The sequence below is a fragment of the Artibeus jamaicensis genome, unplaced genomic scaffold (genome assembly GCF_021234435.1).
Source record: "Artibeus jamaicensis isolate MK-2021 breed Jamaican fruit bat unplaced genomic scaffold, CSHL_Jam_final scaffold_286, whole genome shotgun sequence".
NCBI classification, from domain to species: domain Eukaryota; kingdom Metazoa; phylum Chordata; class Mammalia; order Chiroptera; family Phyllostomidae; genus Artibeus; species Artibeus jamaicensis.
The window spans coordinates 1,130,481-1,155,173 of record NW_026522034.1 but is presented as its reverse complement, the minus strand read 5'-3'; the positions used below and the strand labels follow the sequence as shown (position 1 = coordinate 1,155,173).

Sequence of the window (24,693 nt, the reverse complement as noted above, 5' to 3'; positions counted from 1 at the left end):
CAGGCATGTGCTCCGACCGGGAATTGAACTGACGACCCCTTGATTTGCAGCCCGGGCTCAATCCAGTGAGCCACACCAGCCACGGCTGAGATCGGGAAGTTTAATTCCTTCAACTGCATTCTTCTTATTCAAATTTCTTAGGCTGCTTGAGGTCCTTTGCGTTTGTTTCTGTGAGTTTCAAATCAGCTCATCAGTCTGTAAGAGAAAACAGGCTGGAGTTTTTGTAGGCATTGCATTTAACCTAGAGATCGTTATAGGGAGAATCGACGCATGAGCAATGCTGAGTCCCCTCCTCATTCACGAACGTGGTGCATCTCTGTGTTCTGCGGCCTCTTCGGTTACTCTTCACAGTGTTTTTTAGTTTCAGTGCAGAGGTGTTACACACATTTTGTATATTTATCTCTAAATATTTTATGTCTTGCTATTATTAAAAGTAGTATTGGTTTTTTAAATGTCTGCTTGTCTGCTGTCTGAATGTAGAGATAATTCAAGTTCACAGATCCCCTTGCATCCTGCAGCTTTGCCGAACTCACCGGAGGTCTGGGAGCCTTCTTGGGCTTCTGCACTTGACCTTAGCCAACTGGCCAGCAAATGGTCTTGTGCTTTCTTTATGACTTTCTAAATAGATAATTATATTTTCTTTATTTTTCTTTTTGTTTATGTCGATTATCATGTTTAACTTTTTTCCAAATGGTGAGTTTTTATTACTTTTCTTGCCTTACTACACTTTCTGGGATTTCCTATACAAGGTTGAATAGAGGCAGTTAAAAGGACAGCCTTGCCTTGTCCCCAGTCTCAGTAGTGAAAAACATTTGTTCTTTCACTACTAAGTATGATGTTAGCTTTAAGATTTTCATAGATACTTTTTCTTTGGTAGAGGAAATTCCCTTTTATGCTTAAGTTTGCTGAGAGGTTTTTCTCTCTCGTGAACGAGCGTTGACTTTTGTCACATAAATTTTCTACATCTGTTGAGATGATGATTCTCATTTGATTTTGAAATGTTGAGCCAACCTCGAGTCTGTGGGATACATCCCACCTAACCGTGATGTGTTTTCCTTTCCGTGTGCCGCCGGGCTCCACGTGCTGACCTTCTGTGGGGACTGCTCGTGTCCGTATTCATGACAGCCCCTGGGCTGTGTGCTTTTTCTGGTAAAGTCTTTTTCCGACTGTGGTACCAGGATAACGCCAACCTCAGGGAGCTGATCGGCAAGTGTGCCTGCTCTTCTGTCTTCAGCAAGTGTTTGTGTTGTTTCATTCACCAGAGAAGCTGTCTGGGCATGGAGTTTTTTTCATGGAAAGGTTTTCAATCACAAATTTCATTTCATTTTTTAAAAGATTTTATTTATTTATCTTTAGAGGGGAAGGGAAGGAGAGAGGGAGAGAAATATCAATGTATGGTTGCCTCTTGTGCATCCCCTGCTGGGAACTGGCCTGCAACCCAGACATGTGCCCTGACTAGGAATCAAACCGCGATCCTCTGGGTCTCAATCCACTCAGCTACACCAGCCAGGGCACAAATTCTATTTTAAAATAGAAACAGGACTATTTAGGTTATCGGTTTCTTCTTAAGTAAGCTTTAGTAGTTTTGCATCTCCGTTTGTCTATGCCCTCTAAGTTGTGAGGTTTATCGATGTGAACTTGTTCCTAAAGCTTCCTCATCATCCTGTTACCGTCTGATGGGTCTGTACTCTTCTGCTGCCTTTCATTCCAGGGCAGCAAATGCTGCTCAAGCCTCGCTTCCGTTACACTCCCATTGGCCCAAACGAGTCATGTGGCTCTGTCCGGAATCACTGTGGGAGGGGCCTCCAGCCGTGGGTGGAGACGGGCAGAGGTGAACAAATGCGCAGTCCCTCTTAGTGGCAAGTTCCTGCCTTTAAGGAACAGAGTTGTTCACATTCGTTGCTTCATGACTTTGTGTGGCCAGTTTTATTTATGTAGGTGCAACCAAACCATTGAATGCACATCAAGACTGCCTGGTTGTACAGGTTACCTGTCTGTACTTCCCCGACACCTGTCCCCTCCCAGTGCCCTTACCACAGCTACAGTTAAATGGTGGTGTCTTTGGCTGTTCGGTGTCCGCATTCCCACTAGAACAGAGGCTCTGTGAGGAGAGAGAGACTGTCTGTCTTTGTCCGGGTGGTAGCTCTAGCTCCTAGCATGAGCAATTACTTAATGTGTTCTCTACTAATTAATGTATTCTAAATGAAAACCTGCATTGCTACACCTTGGCGATTCTCTTTATGTCTAGCATACATAATTTAATACGGAAGCTGGAAAATGTGGAGAGTAGCAGTGAAACAGATTCCACAGCATGCATTGAGCACCCACTATGGGAATACTCTGCTGAAGGAACAACACTGTACCCAGCAGAGCCAGAAGGGGCTGCTTCGTACAGTACTGAGCTCCCTAGTCATGGAAGGAATCAAGGATGGGCTGGGCAAGCGGAGACACAGTCACTGGAGAGGGGCTTGTGTGAGCTCTGGGTGAAGGTTTGGACGAGCCAGTGCCCACGGTCCTTTCATCTGTGACACAGCCACCACTCCTCAGCGGAGACGTTCGAGGAAGGAAAGGAGCACAAGGGGACGACCCCAGGAGAGGCAGCGTTGGGGCTGGGGGCAGAATGGCTTTGGAAAGAGGCAGAGGAAAGGCACGGGGGTGGCTGGAGGGGCAGAGGGGTGTCAGAGGCAAGATGCTGGGTGTCGAGTTGGCCCCCTCAACTCACTCAACAACCCGACTCCCTGCCTCTCCAGACGCACCCCCCTGAGGCTGCTTTCCCCGAGGGCACTGCTGAGCACTCTGTCCTCATAGCTCCCCGGGGTGCTCGCCAAGTGCCTGCCCTCCAGGCCGGTCCTGAATCCGGAGACCTCCGCACCTTCCAGGAGCCCTCGCCTCCACTGTTGCTCCTCCCCCGGCTCTGTCCTCAGCCTGTGTCTCAGGATCCAGGGGCCTCGGTGTCTCTGACACCCACAGGCCCCCTCTTGCCCTGATGATGACACTCGGGTCCAAACTGGCACTGCCCAGAGCCACAGACGCTCAGAGCCACGGAGGTCTCCCTCCTTGTGGTATCCCCGCCTCCCTTCCGTCCACCCGGAGAACTCCGCCTCCCAGGGGAGGGAAGGGCAGCAAGTGCTGACGGACAGAACATTTCTTTCCCTCAAGGACATGCAAAGGAGAGCAGCACGCTGAGATAATCTCTCCATGCTGACCAACATCGAGACAGAGGGTGTGCAGGAGTGTGTGTGTGTGTGCAAGAGACTATTTTTAGAGCACTTTTAGGTTCACAACAAAAATTAGCGTACAACTGCTGCCCCTACACAGGCACAACCTCTCCCTTTGTCAATACCCTGCACCAGATGGTGCCTTTGTTAACACCATTGACCCCACACCGACACGCTAGGGTCACCCAGCCCCGTCCTTGACCTCGAGGCTCATCCTGGAGTTGTCCACTGTGTGGGTTCAGATAAATGCACCGTGACAAACATTTATCACGTTGGTATTCTGCAGAGTCCTTTCAAGGAGCCGGAAGCCCCACCTGTTCACCCTCCGCCCCCCGCACCCCGTGCCCGGCAGCCACCCACCCTTTTGCAGTCTCCACAGACTCTCCTTGGCCACTCAGCGTCACGGTACCACTGAGCCGGAATCATGCAGCTCGTGGCCCGGTCGGGCTGGCTTCTTCCTCTCAGTCAGATGCATTCAAACTTCCTCCTGTCTTTTCACAGCCTGACAGCCCGTTTGTTTTTAGTGCTGAACGGTGTCCCATTGTTCGCTGTCGCCCAGTCCATGTGTCCACCCGCCTGCTGGGGGGTATTGTGTCCCCCAGCAGGGCAGGAGCCCACGATCCCAAGCCCAAGGCCCACTGTGTCCATGTGCAAGAGGAAAGGGGCTGCACTGCCCTCTGGGGCCCTGCACATCTGCAGACACGTGGGCTCGGGATCGTGGCTCCTGCTCTCCTCCCGGTCCCTCTGGGACCTGAAACTCAACCTGTCCAAGGCGAGACACATCACCCTCCCTCCCCAACCCAGCCCCTCATCTCCTGTGCCCATCTCAGCACAGGACACTGCCGTCCACCCAGCTGCACAAGGTGGAGACCTGGGCACCCTCCCAAATGCCTCCCTCCTGTCCTTGCCCCCCGCCCTGCCAGTCGGCGAGACCTGTCAGTCCTCTTTCCAACTCTCTCTACCCCCAAAGCCGTGCCCCAGGCCGCGGCCCACCTGGCACCCGTCCTGGAGACACCTGGACCCCCGAGGCAGCGCTGAAGCTCACAGACACAGACGCCTTTTCCCACAGCAGCTTCACAGAGTGACTGTCCCCTGCATGGGCATGTGCTTTTCAACGGGAGAGGGACTCAGCATGCGGGGGGACAGCAGGCGGCGGCTGCAGACATATTTGCTCGTCACAGTTGAAGGGGATGTGCTGTTGGCATCTAGGGGGTTTAGGTCCGGGATGCTGCTCAACCCCTGCAGTGCACAGGCCGGCCCACGGCGAAGCACAGCCTGGGCCTGATGTCCGGAGGGCTGAGTGGGAGCCCTGCTCCGAGCCGCTCCAAGTCGTCCCCTGGGGAACCGCCTGTCCCGATGAGAGAGCAGAGGAAATACCGTGTTTAGAAACGTTATGATATCTTAGCACAGACATTTTATAACTGTTAGGCTCCTGTTTTGCATGTCTCTTAATCTTTTTTTAATCAGTAGACTTTTGGAACAGTTTTACATTTAGAGAAATATAGAACAGATAGGCCCTGACTGGTGTGGCTCAGTTGGTGGAGCCACAGAGCAAATGGTCAGTGGTTTGACTCCTGGTCAGAGCACACGCCTGGAACTCGGGTTTGGTCCCCAGTCGGGGGCCCCCGCCAGAGGCAGGCCATCACGTTTCTCTCTCTCAAAAGAGAGGGAGAGAAACATCAACTGGTTACCTCTCATGGGGCCCCAACTGGGGGCCTGGCCTGCAACCCAGGCATGTACCCAGACTGGGATGTGAACCAGAGACACTTTGGTTTGCAGGCCAGCTCTCAATCCACTGAGCCACACCAGCCAGGGTAATAAGTAAAATCTTTTTTTTTTTAATTGCCCTGGCTGGCGTAGCTCAGTAAATTGAGCACGGACCTGTGAAGCAAAGGGTAACCGGTTCGATTCCCAGTCAGGGCACATGCCTGGGTTGCAGGCCAGGTCCCCAGTAGAGGACACATGAGAGGCAACCACACATTGATGTTTCTCTCCCACTCCTTCTCCTTCCCTTCCCCTCGCTCTAAAAATAAACAAAATATTAAAAATTTGATAGTACAGTTTCCATGTATTCCCTCCCCCAACACACACACACACACACACACACACACAGCGTCTCCGCCATTTGTAACATCTTTGCTAGTATGGGACATTTGTTACAAATTATGAACCAATACCGATACATTAGTATGGACTAAAGACCATGCTTTATTCAAATTTCTCCAGTTTTCTTGGAGTGTCTTTTCTCGAGTCCAGGATCCCACACGACACTCAGTTGTCACATTTCCTTAGGCCGCATTGGCTGTGCGTCTTTGGCTCGCTGTCAGGTGCCCTGGGGGACTTTCTCGGGTCGTCCCTGCCCCCCACCGCCTCAGGGTTATGGGTTTGGGGGGAGGATGTTCCCTGAGGCAACGAGCTGTGTTCACAACAGCACATTAACAGTGTACACTGTCAACTGCGTAACTGCTGTGGGCGCTGACCTTGGTCACCGAGCCAGGGGACACAGCGTGTGTTTCAGGTTCGTCCCCGGAAAAGTGACTCTTTCCCAGTCTTTCCAAACTGGGCCTTTTGGAAGGAAATCACCACGTGAAGCCCCACCCTTTCTCGAGGGCGGAGTATTTACGTAACATACTTGGAATTCTGCGGGTCAGGTTTGTCCTTCATTTGTTAATGAATTCGACCAGTCTTTCTCTCCGCCTGGACGCGGGAGTGAGTGTTTCGTTCTCGGGGCGATGCCCCGCGCTGTATCCGTTCTGTGGCGGCCGCCACCCGGCCTTGGCCGTGGCCGTGGGGAGCGCTGTCAGCGGACCCCAAGCGCCCCGAGCGCTCCGCGCGCCCCGTCCGGTCAGGGCGCTGTGCGCCTCCTTTTCCATGTGATGGTGCGCCTGGAAACGGGCGTTGATTGCATTTAGTTTGACAGAATAAAGAAAGCGGTCCCTCCGCTGGGGAAAATCGGAGAAGCCCTCCGAAACCTTCCACCGCCCCGCAGCTGCCGGACCCGCCAGCGTCCGCGCCCGGCCCGACTGCGGTGCCGGCCCTTCCCCCCACTCCCGTCCCCTCCCGGCCGCGGGCCTCACTCCCCCGCTGTTAGCTCGCGGTCCCGGCGCCGCGCCCCTCGCCGACGTGGTCTCTTCCGACGCGCTGGTTCATTGCCTCCCGGCGCAGGTGCCGTAAGGACCGGGACAGGCAGCCCCGAGTGCGCACAGGACCGTTGGTTCGTTTATTTGTTCGCTATTTCAGAAATGTCTCCCAGAGGTCCGTGGGGGTCAGTCATAAACTACCTCTTTTTCAGCTAACTTTTGGACGCGGACATTACTGACACGAATCTCTAGGAACGATTAATTTCACAACTCTGAATTTCTTTCTGTTTTTTATTATTATTCTCTTAATCCTCACCTGAGGACCAGCTCTCTGACTTTAGAGAGAAGGGAAGGAAGGGAGGCAGAGGGACGTCGATTGGCAGCCCAGGGCATGGTCCCCAACAGGGGATCTAACGCACAACCCAGGCGTGTGCTCCCACGGGAAATCCACCCCGTGACCCCTCCGTTTACCACGCCACCAGCTGAGCCACACCAGCCAGGGCCGAACTTCAGAGAGGCCACCAAGGGACCCTGTGTGGGAGGGGAGGGCAAAACCGGTGGCCACACCTGAACCCCATCACTGCAGCTCGCTGTGGGCTGGAGGGACAGAGGGGCTCCTCTGCTTGGCCTCACCCAACCCCCTCTGAGAGGCGAGGGTGTTTGGGGAAGGCGCAGGCTCAGGCCGGGAGGGCAGCGTAGCGGTTCTGCGGAGGACCCCTGACCCAGGGACTCTCGCTCAGAGCCTCCTTCCCGTCTCCTCAGGAAGGGATGTTGTGAGGATTTAATGAGATTGTGCTGGACACAAAAAACCCTTAAAAATCCTCACCTGTTAGTATGATTCCGGGAGCGTGCGCACGCGCACACACACACACACACACACACACACACACAGAACTGTACAGGAGATTCGGGAGGTGTTCTACACTCCCCCAAGTCCATTCCTGAGGCCTTGACCTACAGACACTCTAAGTCACCGGCCTCCCTGCTCCCCAGCTGCATCACCAGGGCCTAGCCTGTTGGGAGGCACGACAGCCTGAGGCAGCCCAGTTAGGAAGGGGCGGGAGACAAGGAGTTGGGATGGGCCCAGGGGTGCACTCAGAGGAGCCGGTGTGACTGCACCTGCCTGGGCCCAAGGAGCAGGCCCTCAGGGGCAGGTGGGACCTGATTCCAGCCGCCCTGTGTGGGTGGGGAGGTCCAGCCGGGCCAGGAGTTCCGGTTGGCCTGGTGTGCGGGAGGGGCCCATGAGGCCTCTGGCACAGGCAGAATTGGACAGGCCCAGCTCTGACTGCTGACCCCAGGCCCTCCTGGCCCAGAGCGCTGAGGGCCCACGGGCTTGTGCCAGGCTCGCACCTCTGTCTGAGTGTGCGCTCTGCCCCCGTGGGAGTGTATGCTGGTGGGCAGTGGGCACTGCCCTTACCTATATTTGGTTTTTGGGTCCACAGAAGTGGTAAGAACCTTCCCAGGAAAAGCAAATATGTGTGTGAGCTGGCCGGTCATGCCACACTCATTGGAGAAGCAGGGCACTGAGGCCCAGTAGGGAGAGGATTTGCCCGGGTCTTCCAGGGGGCTGGGACATGAGCCAGGGCATGTGCATCACACGCATCCTCACGTGTGCTCAGATGCATGCACACAGGCCTCTTTGTGCACCCATGCCCACTCCTGCACGGGCACATCCAGACAGGAGGGGCCACACCCCAGGTCCCCTCCCCTGGGCACACCCAGCCCTGCCCCGTCACACACTCCGGAGCACGAGACTCAGCCTCAACCACACCTGTGCAACAGGGCCTGGGACCTTCCTACAAAGGGGGGCACTGAGGGGCCGCCACCTGAGGAGGGCACAGGGTGGGACCTCGGGATGCTGACTGGCTATCGTGCTTCCTCATCTCATAGAATTTCATGTAGCTGAGAAAATGCACGTTGTTCCATGTTGATGGAAATCCCTCTGCAGCTGCAGCTACAGCTGCACAGCCTCGTGCTCACATCCCCGACCCAGAATTCACCCACCCGGTCGCACTTGCATGTGATGCACTAATGCCACTGGACACCCACAATGCCCACCCTACACCTACAGACCATTTCAAGCACAACTTACACACACATGCCTACACACCGCCGCCATTGTGTGCCACAACCAGGCACACCCAGACACCCACAAATGCACTCAAATGTAAAGCGATATGTTCAGCCACTCAATTTCCATTCAGAAAACTGGCACACATGCGTGTGCAGCTTGTCGCACTCACACTCAGCCCTATGTAACATTCACAAATTCACACAGATGCAAACACCAGTTTCCTACATACAAACACACTCAGAAACAAACCCAAACACATGTGCACTTATATACACACACAACCATAGCTGGATATGCACACTGAGACATACAGACATACAGGCCACAGAGACCTAACACACAAACACTGTGCATTCACTATTACATACAGCAGCAGACACGCAGCGGATGCTTCACTGCAAAAGCACAATGCAACACAAGCAACTATTAGACACATAGCCACAAATAGGGGCTTACAAATATGTCCAGACACTTACAAATATGTCCAGTAATGTGCACACACTTGCATGTGTGCACAACTATATTCGCATGCCTCCACACTGACACACATAATCAAACTCTTATCACACACAAATGTACTTACACAAATATGCAGTCCCTAAATAAATCTGCATGCTTGCACTCTCACAAGTGCATCCAGAAATGGATCTTCTTACAGAGTTACACCCACTTCCACGGCTTACACACCCTGTCACACCTGGCTGACACCACAGACTCAGACACAGTCACCTATAACCACACTCATGATGCATAAAGACACTCTCCAAAGGTGCCCCCCACACGCACCCACCACACCGAGACCATCACATACAAATGCACTTGGACACAAATACCCCCCACTACACACTGTTGGAGCCCCTGGCAAATTCTGTTGAAACCAGAAATACACATGTGGACGTTTGCAATTACACCCAGTAATAGCCACGCGAACACACACAGACACAGTCGCAAGTACACACTTTCAGCATCTGCCACACACTCCTTCACTGCCCTTCACCACACCCTGGTACAGAACACAAGTACATTTGTGTGTTCACAAATACACAAACTCTCAGAGCCACTGACGAGACACAGACACACACACACTCACCACTCCCACACCCTTAGGACAGACACCTACACAATGCAGGCCCTCTTACACGCATCACGTGGAAAACATATTTGTGCGCGTCCGCAGACATCCTCACACACACTCGTTCGGCACCTACACACAGTCAGCGACACGTGGAGATACGAATACAAACATTCTTGTACGCTCACAACACACTATCAGAAACAGGTGCACCCACACACATGCTCACACTCGCATCTAAGGGTACACACTCGGGCCAGCACGCACATTCAGAAACAGATGGTCCCTCATCCTTTCCAGTGCGTTCACAGGAACATAAGCGCACACACGTGCACGCGCACACATACTTCTCCGCAGCCTCCCCGCCCCACCCTGCGGCGAAGGCCCCGGCGAGGCGCGGGCACCGGCCTGGGGGCGGGGCGCACCTGGGCTCCGCCCCGGGGCGGGGCCGACGCTGCGTCGCGAACGCTGGCGGCCGCACCTGGCTCCGCGGCGGCCCGGGTGCGAGCGCCGAGCAGCGCAGCCCAGCCGGAGCGAGCACGGAGCCGGCGCCAGCAGCCCCGGCAGCGCCATGGTGGAGGCGGCGCCCCCCGGGCCCGGGCCGCTGCGGAGGACCTTCCTAGTCCCCGAGATCAAGTCGCTGGACCAATACGATTTCTCGCGGGCTAAGGCTGCGGCCAGCCTGGCGTGGGTGCTGCGGGCCGCGTTCGGGGGCGCAGGTACCCTCTGGGGGGCGACAGGTGCGGGGGGCGGGCCTGGGAGGTCGAGGTCGTGGGAACAATAGGGCGGGCCGCCGGGGTTCCCGGGCTCTGGGTTTGCGGCTCGGCCCCGGCGTTGGACTTTGGTCTCCGGGCTGCGGGAGCGCGGTGGGGGTGGGGCCAGCGGCCCAGCTCCGCGCCAGGACCCCGGCGTCGCTGGCCCCAGGTGAGCGGGGAGGTGCCAATAGGCCGCTTGGGGTCTCCAGGGCGGGCCTTGCCTTGCACGCTCTCCTCCCCTTTACACACTCGCATCACGCGTGCGAGGACTCCCAACTCACACCCAGGACCCACACCCGGAGGCCCGGACGCACACCCCGCGTTGGCCCCGCCTGTGCTGCGGGTGGCGCGGGGAGCTCCGGAGACCCTCTTTTGGCCTCCACGGCCCCGGCCAGGGCTGGCAGTTGTGACTTATTGCCTCGTTTTGCCCAGGAGGCGGGCGAGCCCAGTGGATGGGAAATAGCTTGTCCAAGATCGCCCGCGGCAGGGGCCCGGGCGCAGGCCCACTTGTGTGAAGAAGTCAGGCCACCCGGAGAGGGGAGGATGGGGTGGGTCCCCAGGATTGGAGGCCCCAGGCAGGCTCAGTTAGGGCCACATGTCAGAGCTGGGAGCCGGAGCCTGGCCATGGGGAAGCTGGGGTTAATTAAGGACTGGGCCTTCCTCGGGGGACGCCCTGCCCACCCACCGGTCCTGGCACCAGCTGGGCACAGCCCATCCTCCCTCAGTGGCCTTCCCAGATGAACCTGTTCTGGGCGTGGGTCTCTGTGATAGCAGTCCGACTCCCGGAGCCGCCCGAGCCTGTCTCTCTCTCACAGTCTCTCTCCCTGCACCCTTGCACACAGGGCCTGTTTGCCCCGGAGGATCGGCTTGAGGAGGGAAGGCGGTTGCTGGGGAGAGGCCCAGGTAGCCTCAGCCCCTCACACCCCAGGTTCTGAGGCCCCACAGCGCTCACCTCATGGAATCGGAGCTGGGTTTGAGTCCTAGCTCCACCAGACTGCGGGCGGTCTCAGTTCTTGAAGCTCCCATTTCCCCCTCAGTAAAAGAAGGCATTCCTTCACCTATTGGTCCATTTGCAAGTGGGCTGGGACAGTGCACGAGTGAGTGGGAACCCAGTTGGTACCTTCTGTGGGGCAGAGGAGAGGGTGCTACCACGGAATTCTCCCCACCGTACCTGGCCCACAGGAACCACTTGCTATTACTGCTGCTGGCACTGGTGTGCTGACTTTATTAATAACGTGAATAGTGTTCATCGCCCCCTGGCCAGGGGACAGCAGAAATCACTATCCCATTCCACAGAAAGGAAAGCGGAGTCCCCCGAGCAGATGCACTGACTCTTAGACCCAGCCTTCCGTGCCGTATGACACTGAAGGTCAATTTCCACCAGTTTCCCACCCACCTTCGCTAAACAGAGCGGGCTGAGGAAGGTGGGGCACCAGGCCCTGAGAGAGGGCAGAACTAGGCTTGGTTCACAAACTCCAAGACTCTTGACTGATGCCTTTGGGTGCCAGGCCAGTGCTGGGCTGGGGGTCAGGTGAGAGAGAGTGGCCTATGGGACGTGAAACTGGACCATCCCTGCCTTGAGCGACACCGAGAGGGATGCAGGAGGGAGGACGTTCCTGGAATCTCCCAGGGAGGGGAGAAAAGGAGAGGCACCCTAGAAGGAGGGCTTGAACCTCGAAGTATGTGTAGGAGTTTGCCAGGGGGAGGGGATCACATGTGCTAAGTAAGGCATGGGGTATGGACCAACAAGGAGAAGGAAGTGGGGGTCCTGGTGGACACCGAGGGAGGTGAGGATGAAGGAGGCGCATGAGACCGAGGAGGGCCTCTCCGGCCATGGGTGAGCGTCTGAGGGCACTGGGGGGTCATGGAAAATGTTTGGGGACTGGCATGATGATATCAGACGTGCAAGTGTGTGCCCAGGGGGGTCGTGGCTGGAGAAGGGGTAGTTCTGGTGACGGAGAAGCACAGATGCGAGGAGGCCGGGCAGCACGGCAAGTGGGCGGGCTCCACAGAACTCTAGCTCAGAGATAAGATGGAGGGGTGCCATTGTTAAGCAAGTTTGAGAAACAGCACATGCAGTCTCATGCCTTCAGAAAGCCAACTTGATGCACAGGGAAACTGGGTCCGTGTCCACTCTGTCGTTTACTAGGTGCGTGAGCTTTGGCGAGCCCTGGCGGGGGTCTGGACCTTGGTTTTCTCATCTGCACCATGGGCATCAGGACATCAGTGCTATAGGGACTAAGCAACTGAGTATGTGATGGTGACTGTGAAGCAGTGGTCACCATCAGTGCTGCTTCGCGCTGCTGAGCCAGGGCCACCAGACTGGGGGGCACGGTCAGTGGGACAAGCACAGTGGCTTCTGGAGACCTGGGGTGGGAACAGAATGTAAAACAGCTCAGTAATGATGTGTCAACATCGTTTACATGCTGGAAGGACACCGTGTTGGGTGTCCAGGGGACCCTTGAACAACACAGGGGCTGGGGCACTGACTCCCCCCCACCCCACACAGTTGAAAACCCGTGTGTGACTTCTGACCCCCCCAGGAACCTAACTACAAAGAGTCTGCTATTGACCTTACCAATAACAACAGTGGACTCACACACGTTTTTACGTGTTCTATGTATCACATGCTGTGTTCTTGCAGTGAAGTGAGCTAGAAAAAAGAAAATGGAATTCAGAGAATCATAAGGAGGAGAAGATGCTTTTACAGGATTTACTGGGGAAAATCCACGTATGCATGGGCCCATCTGGTTCAAACTCATGTTCAAGGGTCAACTGTGCGTTAGGTTGAAAGAACTACTAAGCGAACGTTATTCGATTCTACTTTTTCAGTGTGGCTCCTGGAATATCTAAAACCACATGTGTGGCTCGCACTATGTTCCCTCAGGCGGGCCCTGCTCTGCTGTCAGCACGTCACAAACAGTGTGTGGCACAGAGCGCTGGTGGGTCTCGGGGACACTGGCACTGTCCGTCCGCAGACACTGTCAGTTGTCGCTCCTTGGGAGGAAGGTGCTATTGGCCTCCAGTGACCAGAGACCAGGGATTCTGCTCAACACTTTACAACCCAGGACAGCCTGCCCCACCCCCAGGCAAACACAAAGACTTGTCCAGCCCCAAGTGCCAACAGAGCAGAGGTGGAGACACACTGGGATAGAGGAAGTGCTTGGTAAACATTAGCCATCGGTGCCAACATCTCACCTCAGGTTTCATTTCAAAGGCTCTGACAAGTCCTGCAGAAAAGAAACTTGTTCCGTTTTCGCCAGTGGGAATGAGCAGGAGCTGGAGACACAGGGAGGAGGGTTTGGCTTTGAAAGATGCCAGGAGGTCGAAGTTGACTGCATGTTGGAGGAGAGTGAAGGAGGGATGGTGATTTTTCACTGCGATGGGAACAGAGAGAAGGGGCAGGTTTGGAGCAAGATGCTAAGGATTATGGGAGTTGCCAAGGCCACGGCGGGTGCTCAGATGGCAGTGGAAGCCATCATACATGTGTGGGGGGTGAACATGTCTGTTTACAAGGCCGCCGAGACAGCTGTCAGGAGCTCTGCCTTGAGGGGGGCAGGTGTGCAGGGCCCTGGTTTGAGTGGTGGGAACCTGGGAGATGCCGAGGGGAGGATGGCTCCCGGAAGGATGAGGTCCCGGGCAGAGAGCCCAGGCAAGACACAGGCTGCGATTGTGCTCTGGGTGGCCACTGCTGGCCTTGAGGAGGCAGGGACCTGGAAGGGCAGGAGCCAGGCTGGGGAGGCTGGGCTGGGGTAGGCTGGAAGGAAGGGAAGGCTGGAGAACTCTTCTTTCAAGGAGCTAAGCTGGGAGGGGCAGGGAGTAGGCACAACTCTCCACTGGGGTGGGGCGTTAAGTGGAAGGTCAAGTATGATTTTAGGGGGTGGGGAGAGAGCCCAGCCTGGGAGGCACTGAAGGCAAGGATGCCCGGGTCCTTGTGGGTGGGAGGTATCTGGGAGTGTGGCCGAGTGGAGAGGTACGGAGGAAGGTCTGGTCACATTCAAATGTTCCAAGTGGTAGAATCCTGCCCACACTCTTTCAAACACATGGGGAACCCCAGTATACAAAACAGCTTCTCTGACTGGAATGAGCGTGGCCTCCCTGGAAGAACCCCCACACTGGCCTTCGTGACCTCTTCCTTGGCCTTCCTGGATTTTTCTGGCAGCTTATTCTGATCTTTCTCCTCCCCACCCTTGGGTCCTACTTGAGGCCCCGCCCCTTGTGGGGCTTCCTCAAGCCTCTTCCTAGTCTTCAGGGTGCCCAAGGCTGCATCTGTGACAGGACCCCACTGCTCTCCTAGGCCCCAGCCCCTCATACTGAGCCTCATGAACCCCCCAACCCCCACCCCAGTCACCACCCTTTTCCCCATGGGCCCCGGCACCTCCCTCCACATCCTCCCTTCAGTTGCCCAGTTCGCACACCCCCAAAGTGTCTGCAGTGTGTCCACCTCCCCCACTGGGTGTCCTGCCAGCCAGCCCCCACATCTGAGCTGAGAGGGTGTAGGGTCTACTAAAGGTCTGGATGGGAAGGCCGGCTCCACGGCTCCCTCACTGTGCGGTGGCCTGAGGCAGGTGCCTCCAGGGTTGCATTAAGGTGTAAATGAGCCTAATGGGGTGTCCTGCTTGGGGCACCAGCATGGGTGATTGAGCAGTATGGCATTGTAATGGTCCTCTCTCCCCTCCCCTCCCCCCCAGCAAGACCTCCCACCCTCTGCCCACATGCTCCTGTGCACGCTTCCTTCGCGTGCATCTGGAGCACCATCAGCCCTTCCTCTGGCAAACTCCACACTTGTGTCTTCTCTCCCGGTGCCATCCTCCCTGGCCCAGAGCCCCCCTTAGCTGGAGCCGTGTGACGGTGTGGGTGCGGTTGGTTGGTTTCCAGCGGCCCTGACCTGCCCTCACCCCCCTTGCCCGCACAGAGCACGTGCCCTCGGAGCTATGGGAGCCCTTCTACACCGACCAGTATGCGCAGGAGCACGTGAAGCCCCCGGTGACCCGGTTGCTGCTCTCAGCCGAGCTGTACTGCCGGGCCTGGAGGCAGGCGCTGCCACAGCTGGAGACGCCCCCCAGCCCCTCTGCACTGCTGGCCCTGCTGGCACGGAGGGGCACGGTGCCCGCACTGCCGGAACGCCCTGTGCAGGAGGCTGACCTGCGACACCAGCCTATCCTCATGGTAGGCCCCACCCACCAGGCCTGGCTCCTCCCACCAGGCTTGACTCCCTCCAGAAGATACTGCTGTGGCCTTTGAGAACTGGCCTACAGGGCCCGCCGGATCCTAAGACCTAGTGTGTGACCTCAAAGCCCAGCCCACCAAGAAGTAGCTCTGCCAGAACCCCTGTCCTGGTTGCTTTCCTGAGGCCCCCACTCTCAAGCCTGTCTCACTTCCAGATTCTTCCCCTTGATTCTGTTCTGGTCTCACCCTTCAGTCCTTGTGCCCGCAGGGAGCCCACCTAGCTGTCATTGACGCCCTCATGGTGGCCTTCGCCTTAGAATGGACAAAGACGCCGCCTGGTCCTTTGGCCCTGACCAGCTTGGAGCACAAGCTCCTTTTCTGGGTGGACACGGTAGGTGGGGTTAGGCCCTGGTGGGGTGTTATGCCAGGGTGGGCTCAGGGACAGCATCGCCCAGTGACCACAGTGCTGCCCTCTGCTGGTTCCCCAGACGATCCGGCGGCTGCAAGAGAAGACGGAGCAGGAAGCAGGCCAAAGAACATCTCCCGCAGCCCCTGCAGACGGGGCCGCCCCAGCGCAGCCCTCGGTGAGACAAAGGCAATGGATGGACGAAAGGACAGTCAGAGGCCGGGTGGGCGGGGCGGGCGGACCTCATGGCCCTTTGTGCACTGAGGCTGTTGGAGGTGACTCTCTCTCTCCCCCACTCCGCCCCTCCCCCCTGCCCGCCCCTCTCATCTCTCTGCCTCTGGCGTCAGTGCCCCACCCGCTGGTACTGGAAGCTGGTTCCTGTAAGTGGGGCCGTCTCTGCCCCGTCTGCCTGCCCTGCCTGTCACTCTGTGTCTGCCTGCCTGTCTACTCCTCCTACCCGCCCCAGCTGTGAGCAAAGGAGGCATGACCCCCAGCCCTGGGGGACAGACAGAAGGCCCCTGTGAACCGAGGTGGGGGGGGGTATCTCCGGTGTTCACTGAGAGGGTGGGCCCCTGCTCAGTTACCTGACAGAAGGAACCTCCCCTCCCACAGTCAGGAAGGTAGAGCTCCCTTAGCTGGTCCACTGAGCCCAGGTGGGGAGTCCCCAGGAGTTTCGGGAGGACTGCAGCGCAGCAGACACATGGCCCTGCCCTGAGTGGCCAGGCACACGGACAAGACCCCTCCTAGCCAAGAGGAAGGCCCTCACACCCAGAAGGGGGCCCATCTTCCCGAGACTTCAGCTTCCCTAGGAGAGATGTCAGCTTTGGGGGGTGGGGAGTGCCCCTCCCAGAAGCACAACGAGGGGAAAGGGGCAGCTGCACGTGGAGGGAGGAGGCTTTGGGCTGGAAAGGGTCCCCTGCCTTTTCTCACTCCTGGCGCCTGGGTCGGGGGTCCCTCCTCTTCTGCCTGCCTGCTTCCTCTGCGTCCCCTCCCGAGCCGGGGCCCGGGTCATCTGTGAGGGGAGGAGTCCCCGCATGAAGGCTGCTCTGTGGGGTCCCTCCAGGCTGGGAGGAGCTGGGATCCCCAAAGCCGGCAGGAGTGCAGGCAGGGCGCTGGATGGCCACGGGCTCGGGAGAGGGCTCCGGGCTTTCGGCCCTACTCCCGGAGGTGTGCTTGGGCGCCCAGCGAGTCAGCACCCCTCCCGTCCCGCTGATGGCTGCTCCTCTCCCCCCAGCACGCAATTGCCTTCTGTTTGAAGGAGTCGGGGAGCAAACCCCCCATGGTAACGTATCCCCCACCCCAGGGTCCCAGGAGCCCCTGCCCCGGCCCCCCACCGCTGGCCTGGCTGCTCAGAGACACCTCCTCTGCCTCGCTGCTGCCCTTCCCCCACTCCAGGCTGGCCCTCACTCTGGCTCTGGGACCCTTGGCTTCATGCCCCCTCGTGGCGGAAACCCCAGGCCTCCCTGCCCAGCCTGCATGACCACTGACCTGGGGGCCAGCCTGACCTCTGGTCTGACCTGGCTCCCACCTACAGATCCGATACCGCAAGGACCGTACTGTGGCCAGATGTGCCCCCTGCTTTCCCAACGTGACTGGCCTCCAGGACCTGGCCAATGGAGCTGCACTGGCCGCCACAATCCACTGCTATTGTCCCCAGCTATTGCGACTTGAGGGTGAGTAACCAGGCCTGGGCCAGACCTTGCTCTTGGGAGCCCAGTGTTCCGAGACTGTTCCCAGGCCAGTGCCGTCATTATGAGTGCAGCTTCCGGAAACAGCAAGCCTGGGTTTAAACCTCTCTGTTCCCCTAGATAGCTGTGTGATGTCACATAAGTGTCTAAACCTCTCTGCACTTCATAAGATTTATTCCTGCACCAAATGCTTCTAGTGTGATTTGTGTGCCAGGCTCCATTTTAGAGGCCAGGGATCCAGTGAGAATGAACGATACAGACCTCAGGTGGCTCCCATCCCAGGTGGGGCAGAAAGACAGTAAGTTCATCCAGAACATTATCCCAGATGTTGGGCACCCTGAAGGGTGCAGGGAAATCAGGACGAGCTTTGTGCGTCGAGTTCCTTGGGGACGAGTGTCGTAGGTGTTGGCAGCAGCAGATGCAGGGACCTGGGGAGAAGCCTGTCCCAGGGTCCACCTCTCGGAGGGTGCCTGGCCCCAGGTCCACAGCGGGACTCCCTCGTCTGGGGCCCCTGCCCACCCCCAGACCGGCCTCTGTCCCCGCAGAGGTGTGCCTCAAGGACCCCATGTCCGTGGCCGACAGCCTGTACAACCTGCAGCTGGTGCAGGATTTCTGTGCCTCCCGCCTTCCTCGAGGCTGCCCGCTGTCCCTCGAGGACCTGCTTTATGTGCCGCCGCCCCTGAAGGTGAGGCTGCCTTGGCATCTGGTGGGCCAGGGTAGTGTCCGGGGCCATGGGTCCCATGGACTGAGCCCTCCTTCTGCCTCCAGACCAACCTGGTGGTGCTGCTGGCCGAGATGTTCGTGTGCTTCGAGGTGCTGAAACCCGACTTCGTGCAGGGCAAGGGCCTTCCCGATGGCCATGGTGAGGCCTGGCTTAATCTGGGTGGGGGGTGGGGGGCCGTGCCCTGCCTGACCCTCCTCTCTCTGCTGCAGCTGCCTCCCCGCAGGCCACGGAGGCCTCCACACCACAGAACAGCAGTGGCAGTAGGTACGCTCTTCCCACTGGGTGAGTGTCCCTGGCCATGACGGGCCCCTCCTCCCGGCTGGTCACTGGACAGGACTCGGGGGTGCTCGTGCCCTACCATGGGAGAGGTGGGGGTCCCATGGCTCACAGGCGTCTCTTGCAGTTCTCCTGTCTTCAACTTCCGCCACCCACTCCTGTCACCCGGCGGCCCCCGGTCCCCACTTCGAGGATCCACAGGTGAGGGTGGGGGCAGCTTGGACCTGGAAACCACCCCCAAAGTGCCAGCTGACTTCATGTTGTCACCTTCTGACCCCTCCCGTGGGTTCCTCTGGCACATGGTGACACTCAGACCCCACACTGACCTCCCCAGTGGCTCAACAGGACTCCCAGTAACACTGAGTGGCCCCCAGCTGTCCATCCACATGCAGATCCATCTGCGGCTTACCCAGTGACCTGCCCTGGCTAACCCCACCTAGGGTCCCCAGTGCCCCCCTTAGTGAGCACTGAGTGACCCCTCACCACCCCTCCCAGGCTCACTGAAGTCCTCCCCATCCATGTCCCACATGGAGGCCCTCAGCAAGGCCTGGAACCGGCAGCTCAGGTGAGGGCAACTCCGGCCCCCACGGGCAGTGGAGAGGGCGGGGCCAGGCTGGGGCAGGGCCAGGGCTTGACCCAGGGCTGACGCCTCCCTCTGGCCACCCAGCCGCCCCCTTTCCCAGGCTGTGTCATTCAGCACCCCCTTTGGCCTGGACAGCGATGTGGATGTCGTCATGGGAGACCCTGTCTTGCTCCGCTCTGTCAGCTCGGACAGCCTGGGCCCCCCGCGCCCCCCTATGCCGGCCCTGACCCCCGCCCACCAACCACCAGAGCCGGGCGACCTGCCTACCATCGAGGAGGCCCTGCAGATCATCCACAGTGCTGAGCCCCGGCTGCTTCCAGACGGGGCTGCCGACGGCAGCTTCTACCTCCACTCACCTGAGGGGCCCTCCAAACCCCCACTGGCCTCCTCCTACCCACCCAGCAGAACACCTGTCTACTTGCCTCACCTTGAGGGCCCCTCGAAACTGTCTACCTGCCTGGCAGGGGAGGTACTGAAACCGCCAGCCCAATCTGAGGGCTCCCCAAAGGTGGTGGCTTCCTCACCAGCTGCCGGCAACTCGGAAGTGAAGATGACAAGCTTTGCTGAACGCAAGAAGCAGCTGGTGAAGGCCGAGGTGGAGGCTGGAGCAGGGTCCCCAGGACCTACCCCAATGGCGCCAGAGGCCCTGAGCTCAGAGATGAGTGAGCTTGGAGCCCGGCTGGAGGAGAAACGGCGGGCCATCGAGGCTCAGAAGCGGCGGATAGAGGCCATCTTTGCCAAGCACCGCCAGCGACTGGGCAAGAGTGCTTTCCTGCAGGTGCAGCCACGGGAGGCCGGTGGGGAGGCGGAGGCAGAGGCAGAGCCTGAGCCAGCCCCTGAGCCAGCCCCTGGGGGGGAGAGGCCGTCAGGTGAGGGCCAGGGTGAGCCATCCCCGAGGCCCAAGGCAGTGACCTTCTCACCAGAGCTGGGCCCGCTGCCTCCCGAGGGTGTGGGGGACTACAACCGGGCAGTCAGCAAGCTGAGCGCCGCACTCAGCTCCCTGCAGAGGGACATGCAGCGGCTCACGGACCAGCAGCAACGGCTCCTAGCCCCTCCCGAGGCGCCCGGGCCCACCCCACCACCTGCTGCGTGGGTCATCCCTGTCCCCTCGACGAGTCCCAAAGCCACATCCACCAGCCCTGCACGGCGTGCCCCAGCTGCCCGGCGCAGCCCCGGACCAGGTCCCAGCCCAACACCCCGCAGCCCGAAGCACACGCGGCCGGCGGAGCTGCGCCTGGCACCCCTGACAAGGGTGCTCACGCCTCCCCACGATGTAGACAGCCTGCCCCACCTGCGTAAGTTCTCGCCGAGCCAGGTGCCCGTGCAGACACGCTCCTCCATCCTCCTGGCCGAGGGGCCACCTCCCGAGGAACCCATGGCCAGGCCGGGCCTCATCGAGATCCCACTGGGTAGCCTGGAGGAGCCGTTGGCTGAGAACGAGGGAGATGGGAGCCCCCCTGGCGCTGATGATTCTTTAGAGGAAGAGGCATCTTCAGAAGGAGTTCCCCGCACCGGGCTGGGCTTCTTCTATAAGGTGAGTGAGCCACCTTAGTAGGTGGAGGAGAGAGGGAGGGAGGGCGGGCCGGCTGGTCAGGGAGTGGGTAGAAGGGCGGGTGGACACGTGGTCAGGTGGAGAGGGCATTCCAAAGGATGGATGGATAGAAGGAACTGGTGGATGGAGTGGGCAGGTGGGTGCTGCACAGCCACATGGGAGTGGGCAGGCAGACTCGGTGTGTGTAGCCAGATGGATGGCAGGTGGGGTGGGCGGATGTGCAGCCAGCCAGGTGTAGGTGTGCAGATGGGTGGGTGAGGGACAGAATGGACAGACCAGGCAGGCGTCTACTCCCCATCCTGCTGTCTCCCTCCTGACGGCCTGGCCAATTCCCCTTCCTCGTGGCACCCCCAGCCTGGGCCACCATCTCTCACCTGGACACCTGCAGTCACATCCCGACTGGTCTGTGCTGACCCTTTGCACACCCTACAAATCCCTGGCAGTTTACAACTGAGCCACTGGAGTTTCAGGAAGTGTAGACTGGTCCTTGTCACATCCCTGTTGAAGCCCCTCTGGAGCTCAGAACTAAACCGTTCCTGTGGCTCACCCCACAGCCTCCTGGCTGCTCCCCACCTCCCTGCTGTGCCACAGGCTCACAGGGCTTGTTCCGGCCTCAGGGCCTTTGTCTGTGCTATTCCTGCTGCATGGACTGCTCTCCTCACCCCTCCCCAGTTAAGTCCTCCTCCTCCTCCTCATTCTCTGGGCCGCCTCCCCCAGGGAGCCTGACTTGGTGCCCCCCCCCCACAGTGGAGACTGGTAGTTGCCTGTTGGGGTGCTATCAGACTGTCCTCCCCGCCGGGTTAAGCGCCCTGTGCGAGCAGTGCCCAGGCCTGCGCAGCCCAATGCACCAGCGCCCAGCACATAGGGCTCTGTACACACTGGGTGCCAACTAAGTGCCTTTGGGCAAATGCAAAAACCCGAGGGCCAGGTGAGTGGCTGGCAGTCTGGTTGGTCAGATGACCAGTTTGGTCGCTGGGCGAGGGAAGAGGCAGCCAGCCACACTCTGTCCCCAGAATGAAGACAAGCCCGAGGATGAGATGGCCCAGAAGCGGGCCAGCCTGCTGGAGCGGCAGCAACGGCGGGCAGAGGAGGTGCAGCGGCGCAAACAGTGGCAGGAGGCGGAGAAAGAGCAGCGAAGGGAGGAGGCCGCACGGTGAGGCCACCTGGCCCCAGGGACCCCGGTCCCAGGGACCCCGTGACCTGTCTGACTGCTTCGCTCCCTCCACCTGCAGGCTGGCCCAAGAGGAACTGGCCCCTGGCCCCCTGGCCCCCACTGCCAGGGCTCCAGCTGAAGAGGAGGTGGGCCCTCGGCGGGGGGAGTTCACACGGCTCGAGTATGAGCGCCGAGCCCAGCTGAAGCTGATGGACGACCTGGACAAGGTGCTGCGGCCTCGGTCCTTGGGGACCGGAGGGCCTGGCCGGGGTGGACGGAGGGCCCCCAGGCCGCGTTCTGGTTGCTGTGACGACTCGGCCCTGGCTCGAAGCCCAGCCCGTGGCCTGCTTGGTAAGCCCCTGTGGGGCGGGGATGGGTCTACTGCAGCAGCAGAGGTGGGCACCTGTGGGTCATTAGGGTCTCCGGTGAGAATGCCCTGCCTCCTGGGGGGACTTCCAGAGGGATGTGGTTCTGCACAGGGGAAGGGCCTGTCAGGCAAAGCCCCACTGGGCATTTCGGGGGGCAAGGGGCTTTCGGGCGGCTTCTGACTCACTGCACTCTGCCCCCAGGTTCTCGGCTCAGCAAGGTCTACTCCCAGTCCACCCTCTCACTGTCGACCGTGGCCAACGAGTCCCCCAATCACCTTGGTGTGAAGAGGCCCACGTCTCGGTGAGTTGGGCCCACGCAGGCAGCCTCTCCAAGCCTATGTGTGCATGTGAGCTTCTGCAGGTGACATGGCAGAAGTGTGAGTTTTACCTGCCACTGTAGGGCTGGAAGGGCATGTGCCCGGGGGGGACTGTCCCCCTGCTGTAGCAGACTGACAGCTAGGCCTCAGAGCTGCAGGGAAGGGTCAGCACACCTGAGGCTGGGGGGCAATGCCTGGATTCCGCCGTGCTTATGACGCACACGTGCACCTCCTACTCTGCCCAGAGTCCCAGGCTCTCCCTTCCTGGTCCCACTGCACGCTGGGCAGTGCTGCCCCCACCAACTGCATCTCCATCCCACCCTCTTCCCTGCAGGGCTCCGTCCCCATCAGGCCTCATGTCCCCCAGCCGCCTGCCTGGCAGCCGTGAGCGTGACTGGGAGAATGGCAGCAACGCCTCCTCCCCTGCTTCAGTGCCCGAGTACACAGGTGAGTGGGCTGCAGGTGGGCCACTTGGGGCCCCACCTGGGCCCAACCACCCTGCTTACAGCCCTGCCCCTTAGGTCCTCGGCTGTACAAGGAGCCCAGCGCCAAATCCAACAAGTTCATCATCCACAACGCCCTGTCACACTGCTGCCTGGCAGGCAAGGTGAACGAGCCGCAGAAGAACCGCATTCTCGAGGTCAGTCTGGGTGGGGATGAGGGCTGGCAGGAGGGCCAGAGGCTTTGCTGGGCTGGCTGACGGCCTGCCTCCCCTGCCCACCAGGAAATTGAGAAGAGCAAGGCCAACCACTTCCTGATCCTCTTCCGGGACTCGAGCTGCCAGTTCCGGGCCCTCTACACACTGTCAGGGGAGACGGAGGAGCTGTCTAGGCTGGCAGGTTACGGCCCCCGCACGGTCACGCCCGCCATGGTCGAGGGCATCTACAAGTACAACTCTGACCGCAAGCGCTTCACCCAGATCCCCGCCAAGACCATGTCCATGAGCGTGGATGCCTTCACCATCCAGGGACACCTCTGGCAAAGCAAGAAGCCCACCACCCCCAAGAAGGGGGGCAGCACCCCCAAATAGCCCCACCCTGGGTGGTGCGTGCCCACCACCCTCTCGGAGGACAACCTAAAGGACACCAGTGGGTATTCCTGGGTCCTGTCTGTCCCCAACCTTGTCTGGGGCGGGGGACCGCAGTCCCCACCCTCTGACTTTCGTCTGATCCTGCTGTAGGGGCTGAGCTGGGAGGTTCAGGGACTCAGGGCTCAGCTCGGCCCCCTGTCTGTCCTCCCTTCCTCCTTGAATAAAGTCACTGAAAGAGCCCTTGAGTGTGGGCACCGATGTGGGGTTGGCTGGGGCACCTGGTGCTGTCTGCCTGAGGGTCTCTCAGTGTCCTGTCCACTCTGAAGCTGCTCGTCTCTCGAGCCCCCTTGCTGGCCCCAATGCAGCTCCAGCTAAGGACGTGACTCCCCTGCCAATGCTCCCACCCCATCCTCATGACCATTTCTCAGTCCTTCATTGGCTCTGGACACAGGAGACCCCTGCCCAGCCCTCCTCTGCCTGTGGCCTTCCCCATCTCTGCTCAATGTGGCTATTACTATTTGTCTCGCCTGCTGCTTGGTTGTGGCCGACTGCTACACTCGACTGCCCTCCAGCCACCTGCCGCCCCTCTGGGCTTGGTCACTGCCCCCGAGCCAAGAAGCCCCACGTTCTCTCCTGAGCGCCTCATCTGAGGGTCCTGCTGCCTTCTGGGACGGCCACTGGACATCTCAGGTGGGCTCTACACTGTACGCCTGAGCTAGGCTGCGCTCCTGGTCTCCCTGCAGCTCTGGCATGCCAGGTGAGGGCCAGCATCCTCAGTGCCACCCAGCATGGCACACTTCACCCCCTGAAGCCCTCTGCTGTCTCCAGCACCTCTCTCCGCCCCCATAACCACCCCCATACAAACCAACAGCCTGGGCCTCCCAACATTCCCAGCAGTCTGCTAGCACAAGGCAATCCCCCACAGCAGCATGCCTGGCTTATTCGACACAAATCTGATTATATCTCCAAATGCTTAAAATCCCTTAAAGGCTTAGAGTCCACTAATGGCTTCCCAGAGCTTAGGACCAAGGGCCCCACCCTGGTCCTTAGTCCTCAGCAGAGGTGGAGCTGCCTAGCTCGCTCAGTCTCAGAACTGCCTGCCTCCCAGGCCTGTGATGAGTCTCCCTGAGGGAGGCTGGGAATCCACCTGTAGACTGTGGGGCAGACAGGCCTTCAGGGGGCAGGGGCTGGTGAGACCTGAGCAGTTAGGGGCTGGTTTCCCCTCCCC

The 24,693-nt window shown here is 59.1% G+C and overlaps 1 protein-coding gene across 8 annotated transcripts; it reads left to right on the top strand.

Annotated features, from left to right (window-relative positions):
• The first annotated feature begins 9,895 nt into the window (after positions 1-9,895).
• Positions 9,896-23,704, top strand: CAMSAP3 (calmodulin regulated spectrin associated protein family member 3). 8 transcript variants are annotated; one of them, XM_053656851.1, is made up of 19 exons: positions 9,896-10,163; positions 15,115-15,368; positions 15,637-15,759; positions 15,857-15,952; positions 16,122-16,154; positions 17,009-17,056; positions 17,309-17,447; positions 18,008-18,147; positions 18,231-18,324; positions 18,396-18,450; positions 18,590-18,663; positions 18,958-19,027; positions 19,130-20,579; positions 21,611-21,750; positions 21,830-22,101; positions 22,320-22,419; positions 22,770-22,882; positions 22,957-23,075; positions 23,160-23,704. In XM_053656851.1, exons 1-19 carry the CDS (start codon positions 10,016-10,018, stop codon positions 23,463-23,465), a joined length of 3,774 nt encoding a protein of 1,257 aa, XP_053512826.1. In that variant the 5' UTR covers positions 9,896-10,015; the 3' UTR covers positions 23,466-23,704. The 8 variants fall into 8 exon arrangements, with proteins under 8 accessions (XP_053512826.1, XP_053512825.1, XP_053512828.1 ...); XM_053656850.1 differs by having other exon boundaries at positions 15,622-15,759; XM_053656853.1 differs by lacking the exon at positions 16,122-16,154.
• Positions 23,705-24,693: the final 989 nt, after the last annotated feature.

Bases quoted from the DNA above. Each gene is read 5' to 3' on its own strand.
- CAMSAP3 (XM_053656850.1), top strand. From the start codon at position 10,016: ATGGTGGAGGCGGCGCCCCCCGGGCCCGGGCCGCTGCGGAGGACCTTC. The intron at 19,028-19,129 runs GTGAGGGCAACT...CTGGCCACCCAG, and splicing joins GCCTGGAACCGGCAGCTCAG to CCGCCCCCTTTCCCAGGCTG. The intron at 22,883-22,956 runs GTGAGTGGGCTG...CCTGCCCCTTAG, and splicing joins TTCAGTGCCCGAGTACACAG to GTCCTCGGCTGTACAAGGAG.